The following is a 27,031-nucleotide window of genomic DNA, read 5'->3' on the forward strand; positions in this document are numbered from 1 at the left end:
TTAAGCAGCAGCTGCTCCATCAGAACAGACAGTGCCTGGCCAATATATGTCTTCCTATAGGAAGCAAAAAATTCCAACTCTGTTCTTTTTATTTCAAATACTGAAGGTTCACAATCCCTTGGAAAGAATTTGTAAGTACATTAAATTTACCACCCTAACATTTTTTTGATAAAATATCAGTCAAGTTTGCAATTCTTCTGAATCATTTTACCATAACTACAATGATCATAATCATCAGTAAAAGTATAGTGAATAACCACAAAATTGGGCTTTTCTCCCCAAACAAAAAACTAATATGAAGAAATGTAGCTTATTATAAAGAGCTAAAAGAATTTAAAAATACACATAATTGCCAGGCAAAATTGTTACAATGAACCATGTCAAACATTTTTCAAGTAATATCAATCAGTCAATCAATATACCCAGGATAAACTCCGTTCACTCATTTAATAAGTATTTATTAGGTAACTACATCTGATATGCTAGGCCTTTTTCTCTTTTTCTGAAACAGAGTCTCACTCTGTTGCCCAGGCTGAAGTGCAGTGGTACGATCTTGGCTCACTGCAACCTCCGCCACCTGGGTTCAAGTGATTCTCCTGCCTCAGCCTCCCGAGTAGCTGAGACTACAAGAGCTTGTCACCACAGCAAACTAATTTTTTGTATTTTTAGTAGAGAGGGTTTCACCGTGTTAGCCAGGATGGTCTCGACCTCCTGACCTCATGATCCACCTGACTCGGCCTCCTAAAGTGCTGGGCTTACAGGCATGAGCCACCACATCTGGCCACTAGGCCTTTTTCTAGGCAGTGAGGATATAGTAGTGAACAATAAAGATTCTATTCATGAGAATGCGATAAACACACAATAATAATGGACAGATAAGGCAACATATACAGTACGTTAGAGGAGAAAGACTAAAGCAGAAAAATAAAATGTTTATGTGTTTGAGGGGAAGGGTGGTGGGAAAGTTGGGGTGGCCAGAAAAGTCCCTGCTGAGAAACAGGATTTTATGTAAAGGACTTAAAGAACAGAAAGAGTAAGCCAGGAGGATAGCTGAAGAAAAGGCCTTCCAGACACAGGTAACAGCCAAATACAGAGGTGTGCCTGGAGTCTTTAAGCAATAGGGACAGATAAAAAACAGCAAGAAGTTCAGTGAGGCTGAAGCAGAGCAAAGCAAGTAAGAAATAGAAGTTTAAGCAGGAGAGATAATGTGCCAGATGGTGTTCCGCCTTTTCGTTATTAGGAGGAGTTTTGACACATACTCAGAGTGAAATGGGAGATAATCAGAAGGGTGGGGCAAAGGAATGACACAATTTGACTGATGTATTAAATACATCCACTGAGTTAAGAATTGAATTAAAGGAAATTTTTTTTAAACCAGGGCAATCCGTTACCAGGTCTATGGCACTCATCTAGACTACAGACGATGGTGGCTCAGATGTACAAGATATGACTGGCTTCTGGATATAATCTTCAGGGAGACCTGACAAGATTTACTGAAAGATTAGATGTGAGGTGTCAGAGACAGAGAAAGATGAGTCAAAAATGACACCAAGGTTTTAGGCAGAGCAACCTGAAGAGCTGCCATTAACCAAAGTAGGAAAGATTAAATGAGGTGTAGATTTCAGGAAGGACATTAGTAGCCCCATTTTGGATCTGACTAGTGTGTGATACCCAATAACTAACTAAAGAGAGATGTCAAGGAGGCAGACTGACATAGAGATCTGGAACGAAGGAGAGAGATCTAAAACATACATTTGGAAATCACTAGCATATACATAGTAGAAAAAGTCATGAGGGGCTGTGGGTGGTGGCCCACATCTGTAATCCCAACACTGGGAGGCCGAGGCAGGCAGATTACCAGAGATCAGAAGATTGAGACAAGCCTGGCCAACGTGAGGAAACCCTGTCCCTACTAAAAATACAAAAATTAGCCAGGTATGGTGGCAACCATCAGTAATTCTAGCTACTCGGGAGGCTGAAGCAGGAGAATTGCTTGAACTCAGGAGGCAAAGGTTGCAGTCAGCTGAGATCACACCACTGGACTCCAGCCTGGATGACAGAATGAGACTCCATCTCAAAGGAAAAAAAGAAAAGAAAAACAAAAAGTCACGAGAAAGAAGACTGAGAACTGAGCCCTTGGAAACAGCAATGTGTGAAAGGTGAAAGATGAGGAGAAGCAAGCAAAACAGATCATGATGAACGAACCAGAACAGCAGGAGGAAACACCTGAGGGAGTGAGGTCCTGAAAACCAGTGAAGATGCTGTTACGGAGGACATGTCCTCCGATGGGTCAAATATTGCTGACAGATTAACTAAAATGAGGTGTAAGAAAAAAATCCCTAGATTTATTACAAAAAGAAATTGTGATAACCCTGAGAAAAACAATTTTGGAGGAGTGCTGAAACTGAAGACTTCTGGTGTGAAGCCAAGAGCAAATGGAAAGAGCAAATGGAAAGAGCGAATGGAAAGAGCAAATGGAAAGAGCGAATGGAAAGAGCAAATGGAAAGAGTGAATGGAAAGAGCGAATGGAAAGAGCAGATGGAAAGAGTGAATGGAACAGACAGTTCTTTGAAGGACATCATACTTAGGAGTCGTGACTATGAATGATGTAATTTTCTTCCACAGTCATGGAATAGTGATAGATAAGAAATAGAATTTTTCAAATTTTACATAAATAGTGCAGCTTTCAAATTTTATGTAACAATTATGTATTTTAAAGGTTTTAAAAATTATACAATATGGCGTTTTAAAATACCAGACCAAGGTATTAAATTCTTAAAATTATAGAACTAAAAGACCCCTTGAACATTTGTAGATTATATAAGCTGATTATCATTTTGCTCATGCTTGTAAAGACTAAGGAATACTAAAAGTTACAAGGAGATTATTTCTTGCTTGACAAAAATCAGCCAATTCTAAGACAGTTGATACTCATCAAATATACAAAGTAACTGATCACAGTAAAATACTGAGTTCTATTAATAGGAGTAAAATAGAAAACATGCAGGAAATAATCTTATTTTATAAGTGAAATTTTAAAAATTATATGAGGTATAATTATATGAGTTATATAAATGAAAAAATTACATGAAGTCACTGTTGAAAAATATGCAACAATCCTGCAAGATCTGCACGTGTACCCCAGAAATTTACATGCAATTTAAAAATATAACATAAATAAAAGTTTAAAAATATATATGGTGAGTAGAATACTGTAATATATTTTTTTTCAAAGGAAGGGTAATGTCACGCATCTAGGGCACTTTTATAAATAAGATGCACTGCATTAGCAGCACCTTCCTTTGAGCACAGGGGTCAGCAAATTAGCACGTGTGAGCCAAATCCAGCCCACTGCCTATTTTTGTAAGTAAAGTATCTTGAAACAAAGCCATGCTTATTCACTTGATAATCCATAGAGTCAATTAGCTGGGTGTGATGCTACACAGCTGTGGTCCCAGCTAATAGAGAGGCTGAGGTGGGAGGATCACCAGAGCCCAGGAAGTCAAGGCTGCCGTGAGTCACAATCATGCAACTGCATTCCAGCCTGGGTAAGAGTGAGACCGTGTCTCAAGAAAATCAATACATACAGTCCACAAAACCTAAAATATTTACTAACTGGCTATTTGCAGAAAAAGCTGGCAAAGATCCTTTTATGTATTTTAACAAGTTTTATCCAATATATTCAAGTGTTTATATGAAGTATAAATCCCCATGCACAATCCCTTGGCAATATTCAAATTGAGGTCCACTATTTCAGCACTCAGGCACCGACAGCAAAAATTTAATAACTAGCAATCTTGTGGCTAAAAAGGTACAGTGTCAATGTGGCATGTAGCTTCCACTTGCGACACAGCAGATATTACAAGAATTCTAACAAAATTATCTTAAGATGTGTCATCAAACTAAATGCTTTAAATACATGTTAATTGTGAAATAATCCACACACTCTAGATCTAACCACAGTTTTAAAAAATGGTTGCATACCATATTCTTTTCTCAGTATGAAAATTGAGGTATTTCCTATTGTTAAGGATTTAAAGTAGCTCCAACATTTTGATGTAAAAATGCTACAATAAATGTCCTTATACATATGTAACATATCTATACAAATATCCTTACTATATGTGTGTGTGTAAATATGCTACTAAATTAACACTCAAAATATATTTACCAACAGTGTAAGAAAATGTCTCTTTCAATGAGACCATTTCCTGCAGCAACGCAGATGGAGCTGGAGGCCATTATCCTAAGCAAACTAAGGCAGGAACACAAAATCAAATGCCACATGTTCTTACACACTAGTGGGAGCTAAGCAATGAGAACTCATGGACGCAAAGAGAACACAGACACTGGGCCTACTTGAGAGTGGACAGTGGCAGGAGGGAGAGAACCAAAAAGCTACCTATTAAGTATTTTGCCTATTATGTGGCTGAGGAAATAATCTCCATAATACATATTACCTATATAACAAACCTGCACATGTACCCATGAAGCTAAAATAAAAGTTCACTAAAAGGAAAAGAAAATGACTTTTCCCTCACATTTGCCAATACTGGGTATGTTTCAAATAAATTAATGAGTGGAAAAAAACGATAACTCATTGCTGACTTTCATTTTTCTGATTACCAGACAAATGTTAATATCCTAGTAAAAGTATAAAATTTGTTCATCATGAATATTATCCCAAATTAGGATTAGTTTGATAGCACATAGTTATCTACTATTAAATGTTGCCATAGGCTTGCCTGTGATACTGTTCATTCTCTGTGCTGGAAGATTGCTGATTTTCAGGTTTTCTGCTCCTTCTTCGTTGAATTAAGCCATAATCACCACAGCCAGGAGCGACACCGTTAGTCAGGTTTTCTGGTGATTCCACATGATTACTTCCATGCTTCTGCATTTCTTCTTCAGCCTTGAGTGGAAGTTTGATATTAAAAATGGTTATTGCTTTATTGAATTCAAAGAACCTTTTTGTTTTAATTATTTTATCACTTGACTCAGTTTGTCATTATTTTAGTAATTAAAAATATTTCACACTTAAATTTGATCGTATATACAGAACTGTTACCATATAATTTTAAGATGTAATTATTGTATCATTAGTATGTCATTAAAATTTTTGTAAAGTTTGCTTTATTTCTGTTTGAATGAATAAAACAATTTTCTAAAATATCAAAAAGGGTCCTCCTTCATTTTGTGCTTTTATTCCCAACCACTCTTAAGAATCTAATATAAACATTGACCCCATTTGCCTTGTGGAAACACATAAATAAAAAGACAAAGATGCAAAATGTGTCTTCTTCTGTCTTTACCGCCTGGATTTTCCATTAAACAGTCAGGTTTAGAGAATGAGACATTGACCTCAGGGTCAGGAATAGAAGAGATTTCCCTTTTCTGCACTAAGATATACTTCTCCCTGACTGCCTCTGATCGTTCTTTTTCCATTTGGTTCCTGGATATCAAAAACACGAAGGTGCTCACTGAAACATGGGAACCAAAGTTTGCCACAACACAAGGATCAGAGTGAAACTGCTGAGGTGCTGTCGAGGAATTCCAGAAAATGAGATGCTCCCCAGATTTCCCATTCAATAGCCATAACATTTTCTAGCTGGAGGATATACAGAAAAAGAAATTATCTTTTTTAGCCACATTATCTGTTGATAATCACGCTAAAACCAAGAAAGATAAAACTGGTTGAGCCAAAGTTCCTCAAGTGGCATCACCTAGCATTTTACAGCACCATTCAGGATTTTTCCACAACGATGAAGAGGATCTCCAGCGTTTGTCTCTTTTTAAAACTCAGTCTACAGAACTCAGCTTTTTGAGTTAAATTCCAAATTTTTCACTGATGATTTATGCTGCTACATGATAGAATCATACATGCCTAAACTTACTACACTTTGTTAAACCATATAATGTAAAAATCGAATTTAACAGAAACATTTAAATATAAAGTTGTACCTCTCTCTCACAATCCTTATTTGTGTCTGGTTCTTGAGACATTTTCTGCAGATGCAAAAATAGAAGATTAATTTGCTTGTTGTATTTCTCAGATGTCTGCTTTTTAGGAGTGCATGTTTTTAAAATAATTTTATTCTTAAGTAATCAAGTATGGACAATAAAAAATTGGAAAATAATTAAAATTTACCTATTAGAATAATTAAATAAAATTAAATAATTAAAATTAAGAATTAACTTTTTTTTTTTTTTTTTTTTTTTGAGATGGAGTTTTGCTCGTTACCCAGGCTGGAGTGCAATGGCGTGATCTCGGCTTACTGCAACCTCCGCCTCCTGGGTTCAGGCAATTCTCCTGCCTCAGCCTCCCGAGTAGCTGGGATTACAGGCACGTGCCACCATGCCCAGCTAATTTTTGTATTTTTAGTAGAGTCGGGGTTTCACCTTGTTGACCAGGATGGTCTCGATCTGTTGACCTCGTGATCCACCCGCCTCGGCCTCCCAAAGTGCTGGGATTTCAGGCTTGAGCCACCGTGCCCGGCCAAGAATTAACTTTTGAATCTATGTTTAGCTACTGCCACATCACTGGCTTCTGACTAACTCATGAAAAATAACACACCTTAGCCAAAGGGAGAAGACAAACATGAACCAGCAAACTTAACTTTGTCACCATTTGTTTGATTAAACTTAATTCTTTATGTTTTAAGTCTACCAAAAATAAATTAGCAAATGATTTGTAATGTTGCAAAGGCTTCCTCACTTGAAAAAATTTTACTTCACCATACCCTAATAGTGAGCCCCTACTGTGCATTTAAGTCCTTTTCTAAAAGATTACAAGCTGGAGTGTAGGCACATTTTAAATTATTAGGAGCTGAAATTCACACCAAACAGAAAGAAATGCAAATTTTTACATTTTAATTGAAATTATACACTGTAATATGATAGTGTTATGCATCTAGACTGCCTGTTTAAATCCAGTTCTAATATATTCTGACGGGTATGAATGACAGTGGATAAAAATGTTTAATTGATATGACTGATTTTCTGAAACTTAAGTAAGTTAGAATGTTATTCTGTTTGTACATTAACACAAAAGGTCCCATTCTTCAAGATATACTCCTTGTTACCAGGCAGTTGGGTTGCTTTTAGACCTGGTTCTCTCTTTGAACAGAAACCCTGAGGTCAGTGAGAGGCAGAATGCATCTTTAACCTTGGCATCAGGGACGGACAGGATCAAACTGCAGGTTCTCAGTCACTGGCCATGATTCCTCCTTTACCACGCATCCAGCTCAGGGACCATCACTGTTACACTGTTCATAATTTCAGTTGCTTAATAATATTATCCAATAAATGATGTTACTTTCTTTATCATGTTAGAGTGTTTGTTAACAAAGTTCTGGATTTTTTTTTTTTTTTTGGTCTCTATTCCAAAGAGAAAGATTAGCTATAAACTAATCAAGAAGGCAAATACGAATTTATTTTATTATTATTATTTTTTTTGAGATGGAGTTTTGCTCTTGTTTCCTGGGCTGGAGTGCAATGATGCAAACTTGACTTACCGCAACCTCCGCCTCCCAGGCTCCAGCCATTCTCCTGCCTCAGCCTCCTGAGTAGCTGGGATTACAGGCACCCACCACCACGCCCAGCTAATTTTTGTAGTTTTAGTAAAGACGGTGTTTCACCATGTTGGTCAGGCTGGTCTCAAACTCTTGACCTCGTGATTTGCCCACCTCAGCCTCTCAAAGTGCTGGGATTACAGACATGAGCCACCGTGCCCAGCCCAAGAATATTTAAAATAAGAATATTCTAAATTTTATAGAGGGTTATAATGTTTAAGTTAAATATCAAATATTAGAATATATTGATTCTTCTCTTAATAAGTTTGCTAAATTTATTAAAATAAATTTTAAGCATGTACTAAAAGATTCTTCAAAAAAAGAAATCGATTGATTCTCAAAGCCTAGTCTGAAAGGTAATTTCATTTGGACTATCTAATATTATTAAAGCAAAGAAAACAATATTAAACCCAAAATTTAAATTGAAAATTTGACATGCCTCTGGCTGTCTATTTTCACTTCCTTTAAGCCTTTGAGGCTCTTCCTCTGATGTCATCTTTAAGTCTTGTTCTGAAGAGAAATTCATATATTCAGTTAAAATGAACTGCTTACAACATGAAAAATTACTGCCTTTGTAAAACAGATTTAAGACATTTCATTTTGTTTTATAAATTGAGCATTTAAATGGAACTTAGTCTTTCATGAAGTAGTTACTTAAGAAATAATTCTCTAAAACGTCAACAAACCACTTGGGGAGATATCAGATGTCACTAGATTGAAGACATACAAACATGTCAAACATTCACTCACAAATTCATTCACCCAACATAAATTAACAAAACCACTTCAAACATTCACTCACAAATTCATTCACCCAACATAAATTAACAAAACCACCAGAAACACAATTTTAAAATACAGAACATAAAAGATAACATAGTATATTGTTCTCCACTTCCTAACAGTACCTTATAATTGATTTCCAAAATCACTGACACATTTATTAGTGTAGAATGTCTTCCTAATACCTAAAATATTTCCCTCCACTATTCTGACAAGTTTTTTTATCTTTTAAAACAACGCTATGTGAAGCCTTCCTCGATTCTGCATGTCTTCCTCCTGATAAACAGGGACCTCCTTCCTTGAGGCTGCCTTAGTACTTTACTAATTTTTCTACTGCATCTTTACCACCTGAACTGTACATTATTGTTCCATGTCTGTCCCCTCTCCTCCAAGACTGAAGGGGACAGTCTTGCAAGTCATCTTTGTATAAAGTCTTTATTTTACTCAGCAATTTTTTATTGAGTCCTGCTATACATACATACTAGGTGTTAGGGTTGAGAAACAATGAAAATAAAGCACATCAGGGTTGGCTTTTGTAGAAATCATGCACAAGTGGAGGCTTAAATATTGAGGCTAGCCAGATTAAAAGAGGTAGAGTACAGGAAAGGATGACAGCATGCCAGGAGGCAGCAAGATAGGGAGTAAGGCCTGAAAGAGTCAATGTATTTGCCTAGAATAGAAAGATGAGCGAGTAGGGCATTACCAGCCATTCAGTAATGCCAGAGAAACGGCACACAGGGAAAATGGCTAAAGATGGACAGTAGGGCAGAAGTCAGATTATGAAAGCCTTATTGTAATTTTAAGATGCTTGGAGGCTGGGCACGGTGGCTCACACCTATAATCCCAGCACTTTGGGAGGCCGAGGCGGGTGGATCATGAGGTCAAGAGATCGAGACCATCCTGGTCAAAACGGTGAAACCCTGTCTCTACTAAAAACACACAAAAAAATATTAGCTGGGCATGGTGGGTGCACGTCTGTAGTCCCAGCTACTCGGAAGGCTGAGGCAGGAGAATTGCTTGAACCCAGGAGGCAGAGGCTGCGGTGAGCCGAGAACGCGCCATTGCACTCCAGCCTGGGTAACAAGAGTGAAACTCTGTCTCAAAAAAAAAAAAGGTGCTGGGACATTAATGTTTAAGAGTGGCCCCTGGTCCTATCTGCATTAGATATTGATCACTTTAAATGCAAAAAACCAATATTCCTAATGAACCATTATTCATTAACACAAAGTGATGGATAGCTCATGTGGACATGGCTGAGATGATACTATGCAGAAAATTCTCAATAATTCTTATAAACACTTGGATAGTCAATTCTATAATAAAGTTATAGAAATGATAAGAAATCACTATTTGAATGGTGCTTTTTAAAGCTATAGTGTATATGTATATATATATGTGTGTGTGTGTATATATGTATATACATATGTGTGTATATATATATGTTTTATATATATACATATGAAAAACTAATAGTTGTGAATTCAGAGCAGTGAAAATAGAGCAAAGAAACCACACTGTGTTGGAGTTCAGAATCTTTAAATTCCTATCTAGTTTTCCCATCTAGTTCCTATTTTCTAAATATAATCCTGGTACTCTCAAGTTTACATTAAATACTAGCCTATACAAATACCATTCAGGACATAGGCATGAGCAAGAACTTCATAACTAAAACACCAAAAGCAATAGCAACAAAAGCCAAAATGGACAAATGGGATCTAATTAAACTTAAGAGCTTCTGCACAGTGAAAGAAACTATCATTAGAGCGAACCAGCAACCAACAGAATGGGAAAAATATTCTGCAATCTACCCAACTGACAAAGGGCTAATATCCAGAATCGACAAAGAACTTAAACAAATGTGCAAGAAAAAAGCAAACAATCCCATCAAAAAGTGGGCAAATGATATGAACAGACACTTTTCAAAAGAAGACATTTATGCAGTCAATAAATATATTTTAAAAAGCTCATCCTCAGTGGTCATTAGAGAAGTGCAAATCAAAATCACATTGAGATACCATCTCATGCCAGTTAGAATGGCGATCATAAAAAAATCTGGAGACAAGAGATGTTGGAGAGGATGTAGAGAAATAGGAAGGCTATTACACTGTTGGTGAGAGTGTAAATTAGTTCAACCATTGTGGTAGACAGTATGGTGATTCCTCAAGGATACAGAACTAGAAATACCATTTGACCCCACAATCCCATTACAGGGTATACACCCAAAGGTTTATAAAACATTCAATTGTAAAGACACATGCACACGTATGTTTTTTTGTGGCACTGTTTACAATGGCAAAGACTTGGAACCAACCCAAATGTCCATCAATGATAGACTGGAAAAAGAAAATGTGGCACATATACACCATGGAATACTATGCAGCCATGAAAAAGGATTAGTTCATGTCCTTTGCAGGGGCATGGATGAAGCTGGAAACCATAATTCTCAGTATACTGACACAGGAACAGAAAACCAAACACTGCATGTTCTCACTCATAAGTGGGGGTTGAACAGTGAGAACACATGGACACAGGGAGGAGAGTATCACACACCAGGGCCTTTCGGGAGTGGAGGGCAAGGGGAGGGATAGCAGGGAGTGGGGGTATTGGGGAGGGCTAACGTTAAGAGAAATACCTAATGTATATGACAGGGGGGATGGATGCAGCAAACCACCATGGCACATATATACCTATGTAACAAACCTGCACGTTCTGTATATGTACCCCAGAACTTGAAACATATATATATATATATATATGCAACAAGCCTATACAAAAATGCTCTTTCTCTTCCTTTTTCTGATTTATATGTCACTTTGGTTAAAGAAGAACATAGAAATCCCCTGCTAAAATGGGTTCTATTTGGTTGCAGGCTGCAAGAGGGGAAGAAACACAGAGCACGTTTTGCAAAAATAATATTTTAGAAGTCTGAACTACGACATGAAGCCAAACAGGGCACCCTAGGACTGAATTTGCCGTACTTCTTTAATACGTTTCTTGCTTTCTTTGTTTTCTGGCAGCTGTGACTCACACAGGTCATGCAAAGTATCATTCCCTATGAGAAATATACCTCCAATGTTCATCTTTATCTGTTAAGATCATCTGTCCCAATTCCATGGACGCTGACTGACTTTCGGTCATCGATGGTGACACACATGGACATTTATCATCAACTTTTAGATTATTGGATCTTAGACAAGTCTTATTACTGATAGTCGAACTAGTAGGACACAAGCTATAAATGCTGATTATCCAATGACCTACTGAAAATATCCTTTACAAATATCCCATTAAACATGCACAGAAAAAAAATCTGTCATTCCTGCTGAACTGCTGCTCTTTATTCTTCCATATTCACCAGAAAACTTCCTACTCCTTCCTCATGTCCAGGTTAAATACTAATACACAACCTGGAAACCTGTGAATCATCTGAGATTTTTCTCTGTCCCCCAAACTTTTCTCATTCAGGCATCACCAAATCATGTTGACTATACCTCTCTTCTGCCTCTGCTTTATATTCCCACTGCTACTGGGAACATAAGCATTTACAAAATGGCTTTTATTTAAAAAAAAAAACCGCCAACTATCAATGTTATTTCTTACATGAAAAAAAACAATTTAAGCAAAACAAATGAAAAAGGCAAAACACCAAAAAAGGCCAACATTTCAAAATGAATAACTGAGATTCTTAACTTTATTTTTTTCACCACGGATGGGTGAAAATCTTATAATACACTGATACCAGTCCAAGGATGTGTAACAAGGAAACATTAGCCGATTACTGCGAAAGCTTCCTTTGTCTCCTGCTTTCTTTACCTGGTTACCTTCCATCAATCCTCTATGAGGGGTCAAAAAACTACAGGCCACAGGCCAAATCCAGTCTGTCTTACGGCTTTGTAAATAAAGTTTCATTGGCACTCAGTCATGCCTACTTGCTTACATATTATTCAGGGTGGCTTTCACACTGCAACAGTAGTGTTACGTAGATTTGACAGAGACCACATAGTCTAAAATATTTCCCACATGTTCCTTCACAGAAAAGCTTGCCAACCCCTGTTTTACACCATAACCTGAAGGGCTTACTGCTCCAGTTTAATCTTGTGACTCCCCTGCTCAAATTTCTCCAGTGAGTCCCTATAGCAAACACTGCTGGCTCCCTACCAATACCCATTCCTTATTCTTTCTTGCAGAAGAAACACAGGTCTATTGGGAAATTTATTATCCCAATATCCCTCCCGAGCTTCAGAAAGAGAATGATTGTTCTAAGCTAATTACATAATTACATTTGCTTTCCCAGTGTCTGGTTTGGGATGCGGTGTGGTCCAGCCAATGAAATGTTACGGGAAGTCCACTGCATGCTTCTGAGTTTTCTCCCTATTTAAAAGATCCATTTAAAGAAAAGCAGCCCTGGTGAGGTTGTGTTGTGAGAACAAGATGTTTGGAGTTGTTGCGAATTAGCCAACCATGAAAGGAGACACGAACAAGACACTGCCAACAGCACAGATGAAAGAGGGACACAAGGGATCCTAAAGTATCACTGAACAACCAAAACAACTCTGGTTCCTACAGTTTTAGCCACTGCTCATTAGTCTTTGCAGCCCAAAGCATTCTACCTGGTAAATTTCCCATGGCCCACAGGATAAGAGCTACTCATTTCCTTAGTATTAAAAAGTCTATCATAAACTTGCCTTAGCTAAGTATTCGCCTCATTCCCAACCTCTCACATCTCAGACTTTTCAAAATAGCAAAGTGAACTGCTCAAAAACCCTGCAAAGTTCACGCAGCGTCTTGCCTTTTGCACTTGCTGCTCTTCCTCCCAAACGGGCAGTATCATTAGGTGTTTCTTCTGCCAAACCCACAATCTTGTTACGTGTTCCTTCTGCCAAACGTCATTCTTCTGCTTCTTTAACCTAGAAAACTTCTACTCACTCTGTATCTTTACGTAAATCCTATCTACTATTTTTTAAAGCTTTCATTTCTCATCACATATGTCTGGCACATAATCAATATAATGTATAATAAATCATAATTATAAAGCTTACAGTGGGCATCTAACACACAGTAAGCCCTGAATAAAGTAGCAAAATAGTAAAAATGACAATGATAATAACAAGCTCCTGTCTGTATTTTTAATTGTTTGTGCTCTGTAGGTTTACAAAAATGCTTAGTATCTAAAAGACATTTTATAGTTATTATTTGTCAAGTGGTCAAGTAAAAACATAAAAATGTTTTCTTTGTTAATTCTGTTGAAAAAGCACAGCAATGAAATGGAGACGGCTCTATTCTCCTATGAACTCCTTGAAGATTAAAACTACTTCTGCTCCATCTTGGTCTCCTACAACCTATAAAATCTAACTTACAGAAGCTCTTTGATAAACATAGGCTAAATTAAAGGTGGCCTCATACAGTTTGAATTATACAATGTATTAGGTGTCCACATCCAGATAGCATACTAGCATTTTTGTTATTGTGAAGCATTTTTGTATGTTTATTATCATCTGCTGGGCCTAGAGTTGAGCAATTTGTGTATTTATTGTGAAAATCTTTTGACAAATGGTAGCAGAGCACCTTGATTTAACAAAATTACCGTTATCATGACAACCAGCAGGTAGAAGAAAACATCTTGTTCCAACAAAGTAAATAAATCTCTTTCAGTTTCAAATTAGGAGGAATGAGGTCAGTAATAGTGAGACCTTGTTTGTACAAGCATATGTAACATGACCTGGGCTTCACTGTTCTTTTGTGATCAAAACTTCCTTTCTTTTACTTTTTTGTCTATGGTAGGACCACCCAGAACAGGCATCCACAACTCCCAGGCCACAGACTGGTACAAATCCATGGCCGTTTTGGAACCATGCCACACAGGTGGAGGTAAGCAGCAGGCAAGCCAGGGAAGCTTCATCTGTGTTTACAACCATGGCCCATGGCTCATCTTACCACCTGAGCCCCACCTCCTGCCAGATCAGTGACAGCATTACTCATTGGAGCATGAACCCTGTCGTGAACTGACCACGTGAGGGATCTACATTATGTGCTTCTTATGAGAATCTAATGCCTAATGACCTGTCACTGTCTCCCTTTGCCCCCAGATAGGAACATCTAGTTGCAGGAAAACAAGCTCAGAGCTTCTTTGATTCTACATTATAGTACGTTGTATCATTATTTCATTACAGATTACAATGTAATAATAATACAAATAAAGAAGCACAACAAATGTAATGTGCTTGAATAATTCTGAAATCATCTGCATTTGTCCCTAGTCAATGAAAAAATTGTCTTCCACATAATGGGTCTCCCGTGCCAAAAAGTTGGGGACAACTGACTTAAAGTAATTCACTGACTTTACCTGGATTGCTGTTTTGAGAAGAGTTTTTTGACATCTGTTTTTCTTTGTAGTCAGAAAGTAACTGGCAAATTCTATGTATAAAAATGTAACAAATAAAATGACTATATTAATGCCGATACAAAATTTACTTTCCAAATGTAAAATTCTTAGAATATTTCTACAATATTAGAATATCAGAACTTAACAATATTATCCCATCCACTTATGTGTACATTCTACAAACTTCTCATTCAGCTTCTAATTGAAGAGGACAAAAAGTAAGGTGAAATACTCATAAACCAAGGGCACTGTGACTCCGTACATTAATTTGCATTAGCTGGACATAACAGAAAGTGCCCCAACTCCAAATAAGTCCTAGCTCCACAAGGAACAGCTATTTATTCTTGGAAAATTTACTTCTCTTAGGCTCAGAGTCTTCCACAAAGTGGGAACTTTGCTGCCTTTTTCACTGGATTGTGATGAAGATTAAACAAGATACCATGTTTTAAATGCTCAGAGAAATAGTAGAGACATGGAATAATCTGTTCCTAAACTCTATGACTAAAATTATCTTGGAATCCCAAATAAAACCCGATGTGTGGCCGGGCGCCATGTCTCACCCCTGTAACACTAGCACTTTGGGAGACCAAGGCAGGCAGATTACAGGGTCAAGAAATCAAGACCATCCTGGCCAACATGGGGAAACCGCATCTCTACTAAAAATAAAAAAAATTAGCTGGGCGTGGTGACACACGCCTGTAGTCTCAGCTACTCAAGAGGCTGAGGCAGGAGAATTGCTTGAACCTGGGAGGTGGAGTTTGTAGTGAGCCAAGATGGCGCCACTACACTCCAGTCTGGCAACACAGCAAGACTCCAGAACAAAAAAACCCAATGTGTATTTTGTTCAAGGTCCTAAGATGCAAACGTAGTTTTCAGGGAAGTCTTCATTTTGCTTATTAGTTGTCCTAATCTTTATAGCTTATAATTCAGGGCATCTCAACTATTTCATAGCTTGTAACTAAATTTATTCATAAATATCTCAATAAAGTTGATAACGTGACTGTCCACTATTACAGAGTTTATCAATCACACCAAGGGCAAAAAAAACAATGGATGTCAAGATGTGGCTTGAACCAATGATCCTTCTCTACAGACTCACACTCTGAACCAGCAGATGTTTTTTAAGATGATGCTTCATATCCATGTTCATCTCCAGCTGACATGGAAGACCAAAACCCTACATTTCTTTTTAGGTTCCATGAAGAAGTTGCAATTTGACATTCTCTAATTTTCAAGATACTTACTAACAATATATTTTGTACACAATACCCCACATATTATTCAGCTCTGGTGTCATCTCACAGACCAGCTTACAGGAATATTTTTGTAGCACAAATAGCAATTTCAATATTTAGGTGGCACTCGTTTTGCTTCAATTCACACCATTTTCTTACAGCTAGTCAGCAAACAGTCAAATGACCTTCGAGTGACTAGGCAAATATGGAATGCTTCAAAAATGTGTGCAGCCTCCCTATGCAGGGCCATGCTAATTTCCTCTGTACTGTTCCCATTTTAGGATATGTGCTGCTGAAGCAGGCACAAAGCCCTACTTTTACAAATGGACAGTGATGAGTCATGGACAAGGTTTGGCTCTAAGTCCAACTAACCTACTTGAGATCCTGAGAATTCTCTTCAATGGCTTCCTGTGAGGTAGAATTTGAAAATATTTTTAAATCTTGAGGAAGAGATGTAAGCAGTTTTCATCATTATGGAAAACAGATCACTCAAGGGGCCAACCACAACTGGGCGCCCACACTCTGAGGAAGGTTAATGTCGGACTTTCTGTTGCCTAAGGTACTATACAGGGTATAGATGCTTCAGGGTACAGATCTGGTAGCAAAGAAGAAATCAAATGCCGATCTCTTTCTGCCACATTATTTGAAGCTCTCTGATAGTTTAGAACAAGCCCAACTAATATGTGCTAGAGAAAAGACCAACCTGGAACTCAAAGGATCTCTTACCATGTAGGTGTCAGTTACATCTGTGGTAAGATGTGAGTTCCACATTAGGTTTTGAATGTCAGGGGAAGAGTCAATTTGCTCACTTCATGTGTGGATAAAGGCAGGATGCCGAGCTGCCAGAGCAGGGTGCTGGTACCTTGAGAACAATGGCTGAGCACATAAGCACAGGAATGTGAACTAAAAAACGTGGTAACTTTGAAGTCTATGTATGAAGACTTGAGGGATCTGAATCAATAAGGGCATCTTGGTGTCAAAGGTCAACCATTACCAAGCAGCAGGACCAGTTTCGGTGGCAACAATGCAGCAACAGAATCAACAGAAAAAACAGAACAATTAAAATGTCCTTTGTCTTCTCCTCCTTCTGACATGATAAAAAGGATTGTCTTCTTTGGGCTTAGTGAACCCCTTTGGTTCTTGAAAAATTCAAAGAGTACATAGAAAATAGTCCCCATAAGACACTATAAGACTTCCTGCTAAACTGGACATCTCAAGACCCAAAGGACTAACCAGAAAAAATCAAAGATGTGACATTATTTTTTATCCCATGCATAGGTGTTATACTTGGAATGAAATAAACAATGTTGGGATCTCTAAGGATAAAGGTCTTAAAAGTCCCGAGATAAAGAATCCTGCACCCATTGGTTCTTCTAACTAGTCTAGCTTTTTGTTTGATTTCTAGCTGATGCAGGGGACCAACTCACTGCCACTTTAAAACTACCTTAACCAGACTATGACATCTCACCTGATATATAAGATACAATGGTTATAATTATTTTAAACCTCAATTTAGTGTTAACTAGCCTTTTAATGTGAACACTTACATGTCATGATGACTGGAAATTGCGTAATCTTCAGCAGTCCATCCAGATGCATCTTGAGAGAATACATCGACATCTTGCTGAAGTAGAATGCTAACTATACTTGCTGATCCACAACACACAGCAAGTATGAGAGCAGTTCTAAAATGACAGGGAGAATTTCTTCCTTAGGAACTTTAGTAAAGCTATTATAAAGGCTAGTTTGATATACTCTACCAATTTAATATCTTGCCTGCCCATGCAGAATTAAACATTTACATGCACTAAAAGACGTAAGCATCTTGAGTGCCTAAGTGTTCATCTTTGTAAAATACCACCAGGGTTAAAAGGAAGGGTCAGAAAGGAAGACTCTTATCTCAGTGAGGTATTGCATAGTAGAAGTTAGTAATTTAAAGGTCTTGATGAGCAAGAAACTTTGTTATGGCTGCTTATCTGAAGTGGACAAAGATTTAAGTCAAGATTTTTTTCCAGCCTCCCTAGACTGATACCCTTAATAGAAAATCAGCCAGAGGCTCAGATAAATAAGAGTATTCTGCATGCTGAAAGCAATAGTATTAAAAATAATGGTAAGAAGTGTATGGCATCAGTTAATGTTGCCAATAAGCATGTGCTAGGCACTGAATTAAATGCCAGTCTTGTGTGAATCTAAAGCCTAGCTCTTTTCTCTTTATCACCCACCTACAGCTTGCCTTTATTAAAGGAAAAGCGTATCCACTTAAAACTGTCTTCACCCCCTCTCTCCATACCAATTTAAAAACATCAAAATACACTGGAAATAAAAAAGAAAAAAAGCTGATGAACCCAAAGTATGTGGGAATAGCAATTAATTGTCATGTAGGGATAAGCAAACATTAATATTCTTCAAAAAAAGGCAACTGAAAGCAGAGTCATTCAAAAGACAAAATGATTTTCAACTCCTATTTATGTTTAATATAGCATATTTAATGGAAGAGCGTATAAGAAGCAGAGGTTAAAAACTACTAGAAAGGTTTAAGAAGTTCAGTACTGAGTCATAAAGTAAACTAAAAGTTGAAGTTCACACTTCATAACACTCATAGGAACTCCCGTTAGCTAACGTAGGATCATATAACCAAATATGTCACATAACAAGTAACATCAGTCCATATAATAAGAGAAGATGAATCCTACTAAAACTGTTCTTTATGTGAACTAAAAAAAGTGGTAACTTTAAAGTTATTGTATGGATCGCCATGTGACTGCTTATCCCAGTCCAAATAACTGCTTTTCCCCTTAACTCATTGGTGTTGATACTCATCACTATGTCCCAACAAGTAGAAGTGAATCTTATTAATTTACTACTTATGACTTGAGTGACGATCACTCTAAAACACACAGATTAAAAGAATTAACTATACCTTCCAAATCTATCAAGTGCATTTAAATTAGCTTTTTTCTTGATTAAAAATTTCACCATTTGCTCTTTTTGTCCATGTACACCCAGCAAAAGTGGTGTCAGGCCACTCTGTAAAACAATATAAAGCAAAAACAATATGTAATTCAAAAAATCACATATTTCTCAACTGAACTGGAAACTTTATATAAGATCCTATGGACTTACACTCGCAGAAAGGAAATAAAACGTCGCTTCCTTCTCGCTCTTCTGTGCTTTCCCACACGCTCCTCCTTCCCTTGGGAAACACCTCTCCTCAGCCTCATTGCATTAACTCTGGTCATCTTAAAAACTCACTTTAAACACTTACTGGTTCCAAAATCTTTGCTTCTAATCCAGCATTTGGCATAGTATTATTAGATAATAATATATTTTCCCATCTAAACAAAGAGCTGCTTAACGGCAAGGCCTGTATCTTTTATCTCTATATCCTCAAACCTTATGACATATTGTTGTGTATAAAGCAAGAATTTGCATGTAAAATGTTTCTTTAGTTTCACATGTTTTACCAAAACATCAAGCTCCAACATACAACAAAAATTGCTATTAAGACTCATACTGTCCATTTTTCAAGGATTTTTCCAACATTTATTCACTTAAAATCCATTTGTATTTAAATTTCCCAGATTGTTAACTAAATAGATAATGAATTCAGACTGCTCAAACTAAATTAACAGAATTTCTATCTGTATTCTTAATAATTCCAGTTTTTAGTGTTTAAAACTGCCATCCTGATTAAGTCAAGGCTCTACAAATTTAAGAGACATACTGGATAGTCCATAAGACAGCTTCAGTTGACAAAAAAGATTTAGAATTTGCTACAATTCTGATTGAGAAAACTCTGCTCTTTATAACGACTTACTGACCTAAGCACTTGAATGATGACAAAAAGACGCTAAATCCCGAAAGGACCATCCTCTACTTATTGAAAGACTACTCACTGCAAATTTCTAAAGACCTTCTGAATAGCAGTGAATAACTGATGGTAGGAAGGAAAAATTATTATTCTGTAAGCTTAGAGATACTTCCAGTAATATTCATTTTAATGTCCCTACCACGGAGATAGAAGTCAGATTAGGCCAGGTGTAGTGGCTCACACCTGTAATCCCAGTATTTTGGGAGGCTGAGGTGGGAGGACCACCCGAGCTTGGGGAGATTAAGGCTACCATGAGCTGTCACTGCACCACTGCGCTCCAGCCTGGGAGACAGAGTGAGACCCCATCTTAAAAATAAATAAATAAATGAAAAAGAAAAAAAAAAGACTAATATTATTGGAAAGGAAAGATTTAAAGGAATTAGCACATATCCAACTCCAACTCTTCTACAGATATTTTAAGTTTCTGAGATCCATGAATTTACACATTAAACTTATCTATTCAGTGGTTCTTAGGTAGGAGCATCTGGATTTTAAGGAATTTGTTGCTGTTGTTGGTGTTGTTAGAGACAGGGTCTCATTATGTTGCCCAGGCTAGATTCAAACTCCTGTTCTCAAGCTATCCTCCCACCTCAGCCTCCCTAGCAGTTGGAACTACAGCCATGCACCACCATGCCTGGCTTCAAGGAAATATTTTTAAACATACGTATCCAGGCTTTATTAGACTTAGTCTATCAAAACCTTCAGGGGCAGCCTAGACTTGTAGATCATTGAAAAAGTTTCCTCAGGTTACTGGGATGCACAATTCTGACAACTAGTGCAACACACAATTACTTCAGTCTCATCTCCCACCCACATGACAAAGTCCCTTTATCACTTAAGTATTTGGCCAAAAAGAGGAAAGAGTAGGAAAGACACTCATTTGCTGAAAACACCACATAATTTTCCCAGGTACGAGTAGATCAGGGTCTAGTAAACTCAAAATCCAACTTGATCTTGTTACTTATAAGTGCCTTATGTCCCACCTTCCTATAAAGACATTCTAGATTTCAAAGCAGAGTTGAGACTCTAATTGGCCATTTCTATCAGAATAGGATAATAAGTCAGTTGATTACTTATTATTCCCTCTGCTCAAGGGTTTCCCACTACATCACCACCTATTCACTGCCAGTCTGGTTCCTCAGAGGTCTCCGAAAATTGATCTCTAGGGATTTTACAACTCACTAACTCCCTTTCCCAAACTGAAAACTGTCTTTCTCTAAAACTGAAGAGATCCTTGTGTTACCATACAAAGGAAACAGATAAATGAACAACACCACAGACACACACACACACACACACACACACACACACACACCCTCTTCATAGTTTTTTTCTCCATTATCTAATTGAAAAATTGGCCTCAATATTTCTGATTGCTCTCTTTTTCCCTTTTCATTTTTGCCTCATGAACAATCAGAAATATCTTAAGCCTTGCCACTGAGAGATACATCACTTCATGTATACGACTTTTTTTTTTAGGAACTTGCCAAAGCAGCAGGATTTCTATTCACTGAAATGTAGTTTCATTTCTTGGAGTTTTAAACCTATTTCCAGGGCAAATTTTGTCATTTTACATTGATTAGAGGCAAAAACAAACAAACAAACAAACAAACAAACAAAACCTGGGAGGAAAAAATTTAAAACAAAATAATTATTACCTTTTACAATTTGTGTTTTAAAAAAACAATTTACCACAAGTGCATTAAAAAAAAACCGTACCCTCGAATGTTTCCTTAGAAGTAATAATATTTAGCATAAAATATTAGATAATAATTAAGTCATTTCTAAATATTTTCATTCAGGTTATGCTTGAGCTTCCAAATATGAAAAACTGACCCTTACACAGGTCAGTGCTCAAACAAATGCATTTCAGTATTTTGAAAATAAAACTGGTAGATCTATACCTTGTTTGCTGATTCAGTGTCGGCACCGCACAAAAGCAGTGCTCTGGCCAGTAATTTGTCTTCATTGTAGACCGCATAGTGTAGTGCGGTATTGCCATACACATCCGGAATGTTTGGATCAGTGCCATGTTCTCCTAACATTAATAATGCACATTCATCTTCTTGGCATTGTACGGCCTGCAAGTATGATAAAAAAACAAATTATAAGCCCTCAGAATTCAAAATAAACATTCCACAGCTTTCATCAACTAGTTATATTTACTTGAGGAAACTAATTTTTATTCTATGTACTGAAATCAAATCCATCTCACACTGATTAGCTGACTACTGCATACCTTTATTAGAGCTGTCCTCTTTTTGCTATCCAAGACATGAAGGTCACATTGTCTGTCCAACAGGAGTTTTACTACTTCTGGATTTCCATTGGCACAGGCCAAATGGAGAGCAGTCCTGTGAGAGTGAGAAGCCTTTTTAGGAAATTGTAGTCCACTATTTAAAGCTATATCAATGATTCATGTCATTGCAAACACTGAATAGCCTGCTATTCCTCTTCCTTCAAAACAAACATTTAATTTTCCTGTGAAGAAAGCACGCTAATTATTACCTCTCATTACTCTCCGTTTTAATGAAAAAGCAGCCAATTTGAAGAGAAAGATCATGGCCTTTAGATTCCACTCAACTTGGGATGGAATCCTACTTTAAGCTCTGTCCCTTCCTAGCTGTTGCTTAGCCTTTTTGGGTCTCAATGTCCTCATCAATAAAATGGGAATTAACTATTCTATTCATTTATGTATTTTCAGCTGTTAGTAAACAATTTGCAAAAATAGCACATGCACATTTTGATATCCGGAAAGGCAAGTCTTTTTCCATTCTGTTACAAAAAATTTATCACGATAATAAATGCCAGCATGTGTAATTTAAGAGTGCTAAAACTTTCCTATTTTTATTTGGCTTAGGTGAAAATGAGAAATAGAAAGAGCTCACATCTTAAGAAAAATGAATCTTCCTAGTCAAGGACACAAACCATCTTTCCATTTCAGTTTCCTTCCAAGGTTCCTCAGTAAAGAACATATATACATAGGGTACACTGATATAAAATGCATGTTAGATTTTATTTGAAGAATATTTAGCCCAGAAGTTGACATCTTATGGGACTTAGTTCTCAATATACCTTTCTATAATGTAGATAACATTGTTTTAAAATGCTTACATTAAAAATAATTTGCTGCATCAACTTAATTTTACAAGTTAAATCAGTTTGAAACAGTCAGTGTTCTATAAGGGAAATTATAACTGGATTGGAAATGAACTAAAATTTTGGGTTCGTGTTGCTGCTCTTAAAGAGGCCTGCGCCCCGACCTCTGAGTTTTTCAAACCCTGGGCGGTGTGGGTCCTGCGGAGGAGAGAAATCCAGTCCCTGACCCCCCGCTGTGCCAGGAGAGCATGTCCCTACCCCATGTCCCCACATCCCACCTCCTCCCAGCCCAGGCCAGGTTACCTCTTCTTTTTGTCCCTCTTGTTCACGCCGGGGCCCCTGAGCATGACGATGAGATCCGCTCTGGGGACTTTACCCCACCAGGCAGCTCTGTGGAGCTTGCCCAGATCTTCTCGACGGACGTGGTACCTTGGCTCCCTGAAGGCGCTGTCGTCGTGGTCTCCCCAAGCGCCCACGTTGTTCTTGCCACTCCCCCAGCAGCAGGGGAAGCAAAGGCAGTACCACTTGCCCATCTTGCTCCTGAGGCCAAAGGGCTTCTTCAAAGGGGGAGCAGATGGCTTTGGAGAAACCTCAGCCCCCATCCGCTTCCACCAGCCCGAGGAGCCGGGTAATAGCTAGCCAATCGCCTCTGCCAACAAGTTTCACCAACAAGCAGGAAACTCCAAGTTTCCAATCTGTCAGAGGAGAAAGGACAAGGCCAGGCAAAACCTTGCCAAGCCCAGGGGGAGAGGCCAAGACCAGCGAGGTTTGAAAGGCCACACCCACCCAGGGGAAGTCCACGCCCACCCAGGGGAATCCCCGCCCACCCCCAGGGAAATCCCACGCCCACCCAGGGAAAGGCCAATCCCCCAAGGAAACACCCAGCCCAGCAGGGGAATTCCAAGCCCAGTCTAGAAAAGGTCAATCCCAGCAAAGAAACGCTAGGGGAGAAAATGCCAATCCACTGGAGGACGACCAAGCCAAGCGACCAAAGCCAAGCCAAGCGACCGACGCCAAGACAGGCTGTTACAGACGCATGCATGGAACGCCAACACGCGTGTGTTGCATGTACCATAGTGCGCTTGTGGCGTGCGCGTGTGGCGTGCCCGTGCAGCAGGCACGCAAGCCAGCCGTTACACACGCGTGGATACACGCGCGTGAGGCGTGCGCGTGAGACGTGCGCACCTCAGGCGGCGTCTCTGCACGTGGCACAGTGGCCGACATGTGTCACCGCATGTGCAAGTTCTGGCGCCACAAACGTCAGTGGCGGCCTTGTGTTCCCACCAAATTGTGCGGGAGTTGGTCAAGCTCTCAAGCCATTGAGAAGGAGACGCAGCTACTGGGAAAAAGCCTCTAGAAGCAGGACCGGGACTAGAGCGCCAGGAACTTGAGGACTCTGACAGTCTCCTCTGAAGAAAGCCCCCAAGGCAGTTGTGACGGTGCTGTTGTGGGGGGTGGGGCGTGGCAGCTGCAGCTGGGAGCTCGGGCTGTCGGAGCTCGCTACAGATGGCCTCAAAATCAATCGTAGAACAGGCCAAGCGCGGTGGCTCACACCTGCAATCCTAGCACTTCCGGAGGCCGAGGCACGGGGGTACTGCCTGAGCTCAGGAGTTGGAGACCAGCCTGGCAACACGGTGAAACCCGAAACCCCGCCTCTGCTAAAAGTACAAAAAATTAGCCGGATGCGGTGGTGGGTGCCTGCATCCCAGCCTCAGGAGAGGCTGAGGCAGGAGAAATGCTTGAACCTGGAAGGCGGAGGTTGCAGTGAGCCGGTGGCGCCACTGCACTCCAGCCTGGGTAACAGAGCGAAACTCCACCTCCAAAAAAAATCACAGAACACAAGCCACCCACAAAGCCCAGCGCGGGGCCATCAGTGACGTGGCACTCAGGGGCCACAGGTTTGGGGCTGGGTGGCCAGCTCCCGGCCGTTGCCCCTACACGGTGTCCAAGCCAGGGCCAACCGCTGTGGGGCTTCTGGCAGAGGCTCCACTCCCCTGGCATGCAATAGGGGCACGGGGTGTGGGTGGCTGTCTCCAGGCAGGCAGGCAGGGCTTGGAGGAGCACCTATCCCTGAGGGCAAGATGCAAAAAGGAGGCCCTGTGTGCAGATCCTGGGACCAGGATGCTGCAAGCCCTGGGAAGCCAGACTGAGGCAACCCTGGCAGCAGAGTTGAGCTGGATCCAGGCAATGATCCAGCTGTGACAAACACAAGCGGGAGCAGGCAGACACGTGGGCAGGGGCCTGACTGACGGGGTGCTCACCAGGGGGCACCTACCCAGCTGCCCAGGTGGTCTTGCAAGTCTCAGCACTTATTAGGCACCTGATTATGGTAGACATCTGAACAAAGCCCCAAGCTGCCCTGGGGAATGTGACCAGGGCAATAAATCAGGAAGGACAGTCAGGGTGCCTGGCATGAATGAGGAGGGACCAAAGAAATGCCAGACCCTTCCCACCAGCTACGGGTCTTAGGTCATCTGTATGGGGGCACTCTCAGTGGGTAGAAAACCCAGAGGTCCCACAAGGCTTGAGCTGCATCCAAACCTTCCTGAGTCCAGCCCACCCATGTCCCAGGCCCAGGGGTACTTTGAGCTCTGAATTGAGATAAGGAGGAGCCAGGTGACACTCCTCCTATGTCCCAGGATCTGGTCAAGAAGGTGGTGCCCTGTCACTGCCTGGCTCCATCTGGTCCCAGTAGAACAAGAAGGGCAGGAAGCCCACAGTACCCACCATCTGGGCCACCAACACCCAGGTCCACAGTGTGGCCACCTGAGTCAGAACCACCTGCTTTGGGGGCAAGAGCATGAAGGCTCAGACAGGACCAGCATGGTGGAACAGTGGAGGTGGGCAGGATTGCTGTGTGGAACCAAAGGGCCCCTCTCTGGAGACTTGGACATAACCTCGCCATCTTAAAAGAACCTTTTATTGTTGGGCATGGTGGCTCATGTCTGTAATCCTTGCACTTTGGGAGGCTGAGGTGGGTGTCATGAGGTCAGGAGTTTGAGACCAGCCTGGCCAAGATGCTGAAACCCCATCTGTATAAAAATACAAAAATTAGCCAAGTGTGGTGGCGCATGCCTATCATCTCAGCTACATGGGAGGCTGAGGCAGGAGAATCGCATGTACCCCTGAGGCGGAGGTTGTGGTGAGCCGAGGTTATGCCACTGCACTCTAGCCTGAGCAACAGAGCAAGACTCCATCCCTCCCACCCAAAAAAGAATCTTTTATTGACACCCACAACATTTTACCTATTTATAGGGTACAGGTGAGTGTTTGTTACACAGAGTGAATGTGTATTCTGGCTACTTTGAAATATTGTTTTGCTATCAGACATTACAGCTTATTTCTTCTAACTGTATGTTTGCACCTAATAGCCAACTTCTCTTCTTTCTCCCTTCCACACACCCAGTCTTCATAGCCTCTGGTATCTGCCATTGGATTCTCTGTGTCCATGAGATGAAGTTATTTTTAGCTCCCACATGTGAGGACCGTTGTTATGTGTCTTTCTGTGCCTGGCTTATTTCACTTAACATAATGCCTTCCAGATCTATCCATGTTTCTACAAATGACATGATTTCATTATTTTTTATTGCCAAATAGTACTCTATTGTGTTCATTTCATACATTTTATTTAGCTATTCATTTGTTGATAGATACTTGGGTTGATTCCATATCTTTGCTATTGTAAACAGTGCTATGATAAACATGTGAATGCAGACATCCCTGTGCTATATTGATTTTTTTTAAGACAGTCTCACTCTGTTGTTTAGCCTGGAGTTAAGTGGCACAATCTTGGCTCACCAAAAAGTCCACTTCCTGGGTTCAAGTGATTCTCCTGCCTCAGCCTCCCCAAGTAGCTGAGATTACAAGCATGTGCCACAATGCCCAGCTAATTATTTTTTGTATTTTTAGAAGAGACAGAGTTTCGTCATGTTAGCCACACTGGTCTCAAGCTCCTCACCTCAAGTGATCCACCTGCCTCAGCCTCCAAAAGTGCTGGGTTACAGGTATGAGCCGCCACACCTGGCCTGAACTCTTTCCTTTGAATAAATACCCAGTAGTAGGATTGCTGGACCTACTTCTATTTTTCGT

General features: G+C 39.6%; 1 protein-coding gene and 1 non-coding gene across 3 annotated transcripts in view; both read right to left on the reverse strand.

Annotated features, from left to right (window-relative positions):
- The window catches only part of LOC118142758 (POTE ankyrin domain family member A), a 62,941-nt gene extending 39,203 nt beyond the window's left edge, over window positions 1–23,738 (reverse strand). For both annotated transcript variants that reach the window (XM_078352503.1, XM_035290205.3), the window contains exons 1-9: window positions 23,246–23,738; window positions 22,083–22,197; window positions 21,748–21,924; window positions 18,893–18,999; window positions 17,520–17,657; window positions 14,699–14,769; window positions 8,012–8,082; window positions 5,963–6,007; window positions 4,747–4,913 (exon numbers count right to left, since the gene is read on the reverse strand). In XM_078352503.1, the coding sequence (XP_078208629.1) occupies window positions 4,747–4,913; window positions 5,963–6,007; window positions 8,012–8,082; window positions 14,699–14,769; window positions 17,520–17,657; window positions 18,893–18,999; window positions 21,748–21,924; window positions 22,083–22,197; window positions 23,246–23,544 (1,190 nt within the window). In that variant the 5' untranslated portion in view covers window positions 23,545–23,738. The remainder of the gene's footprint in view (window positions 1–4,746; window positions 4,914–5,962; window positions 6,008–8,011; window positions 8,083–14,698; window positions 14,770–17,519; window positions 17,658–18,892; window positions 19,000–21,747; window positions 21,925–22,082; window positions 22,198–23,245) is intronic.
- LOC144579844 (U6 spliceosomal RNA) lies at window positions 16,172–16,277 on the reverse strand. Its single transcript, XR_013528299.1, has one exon. It is a non-coding gene; the product is annotated as a U6 spliceosomal RNA (small nuclear RNA).
- Window positions 23,739–27,031: the final 3,293 nt, after the last annotated feature.

Source organism: Callithrix jacchus, chromosome 16 (genome assembly GCF_049354715.1).
Source record: "Callithrix jacchus isolate 240 chromosome 16, calJac240_pri, whole genome shotgun sequence".
Classification (NCBI taxonomy): Eukaryota; Metazoa; Chordata; class Mammalia; order Primates; family Cebidae; genus Callithrix; species Callithrix jacchus.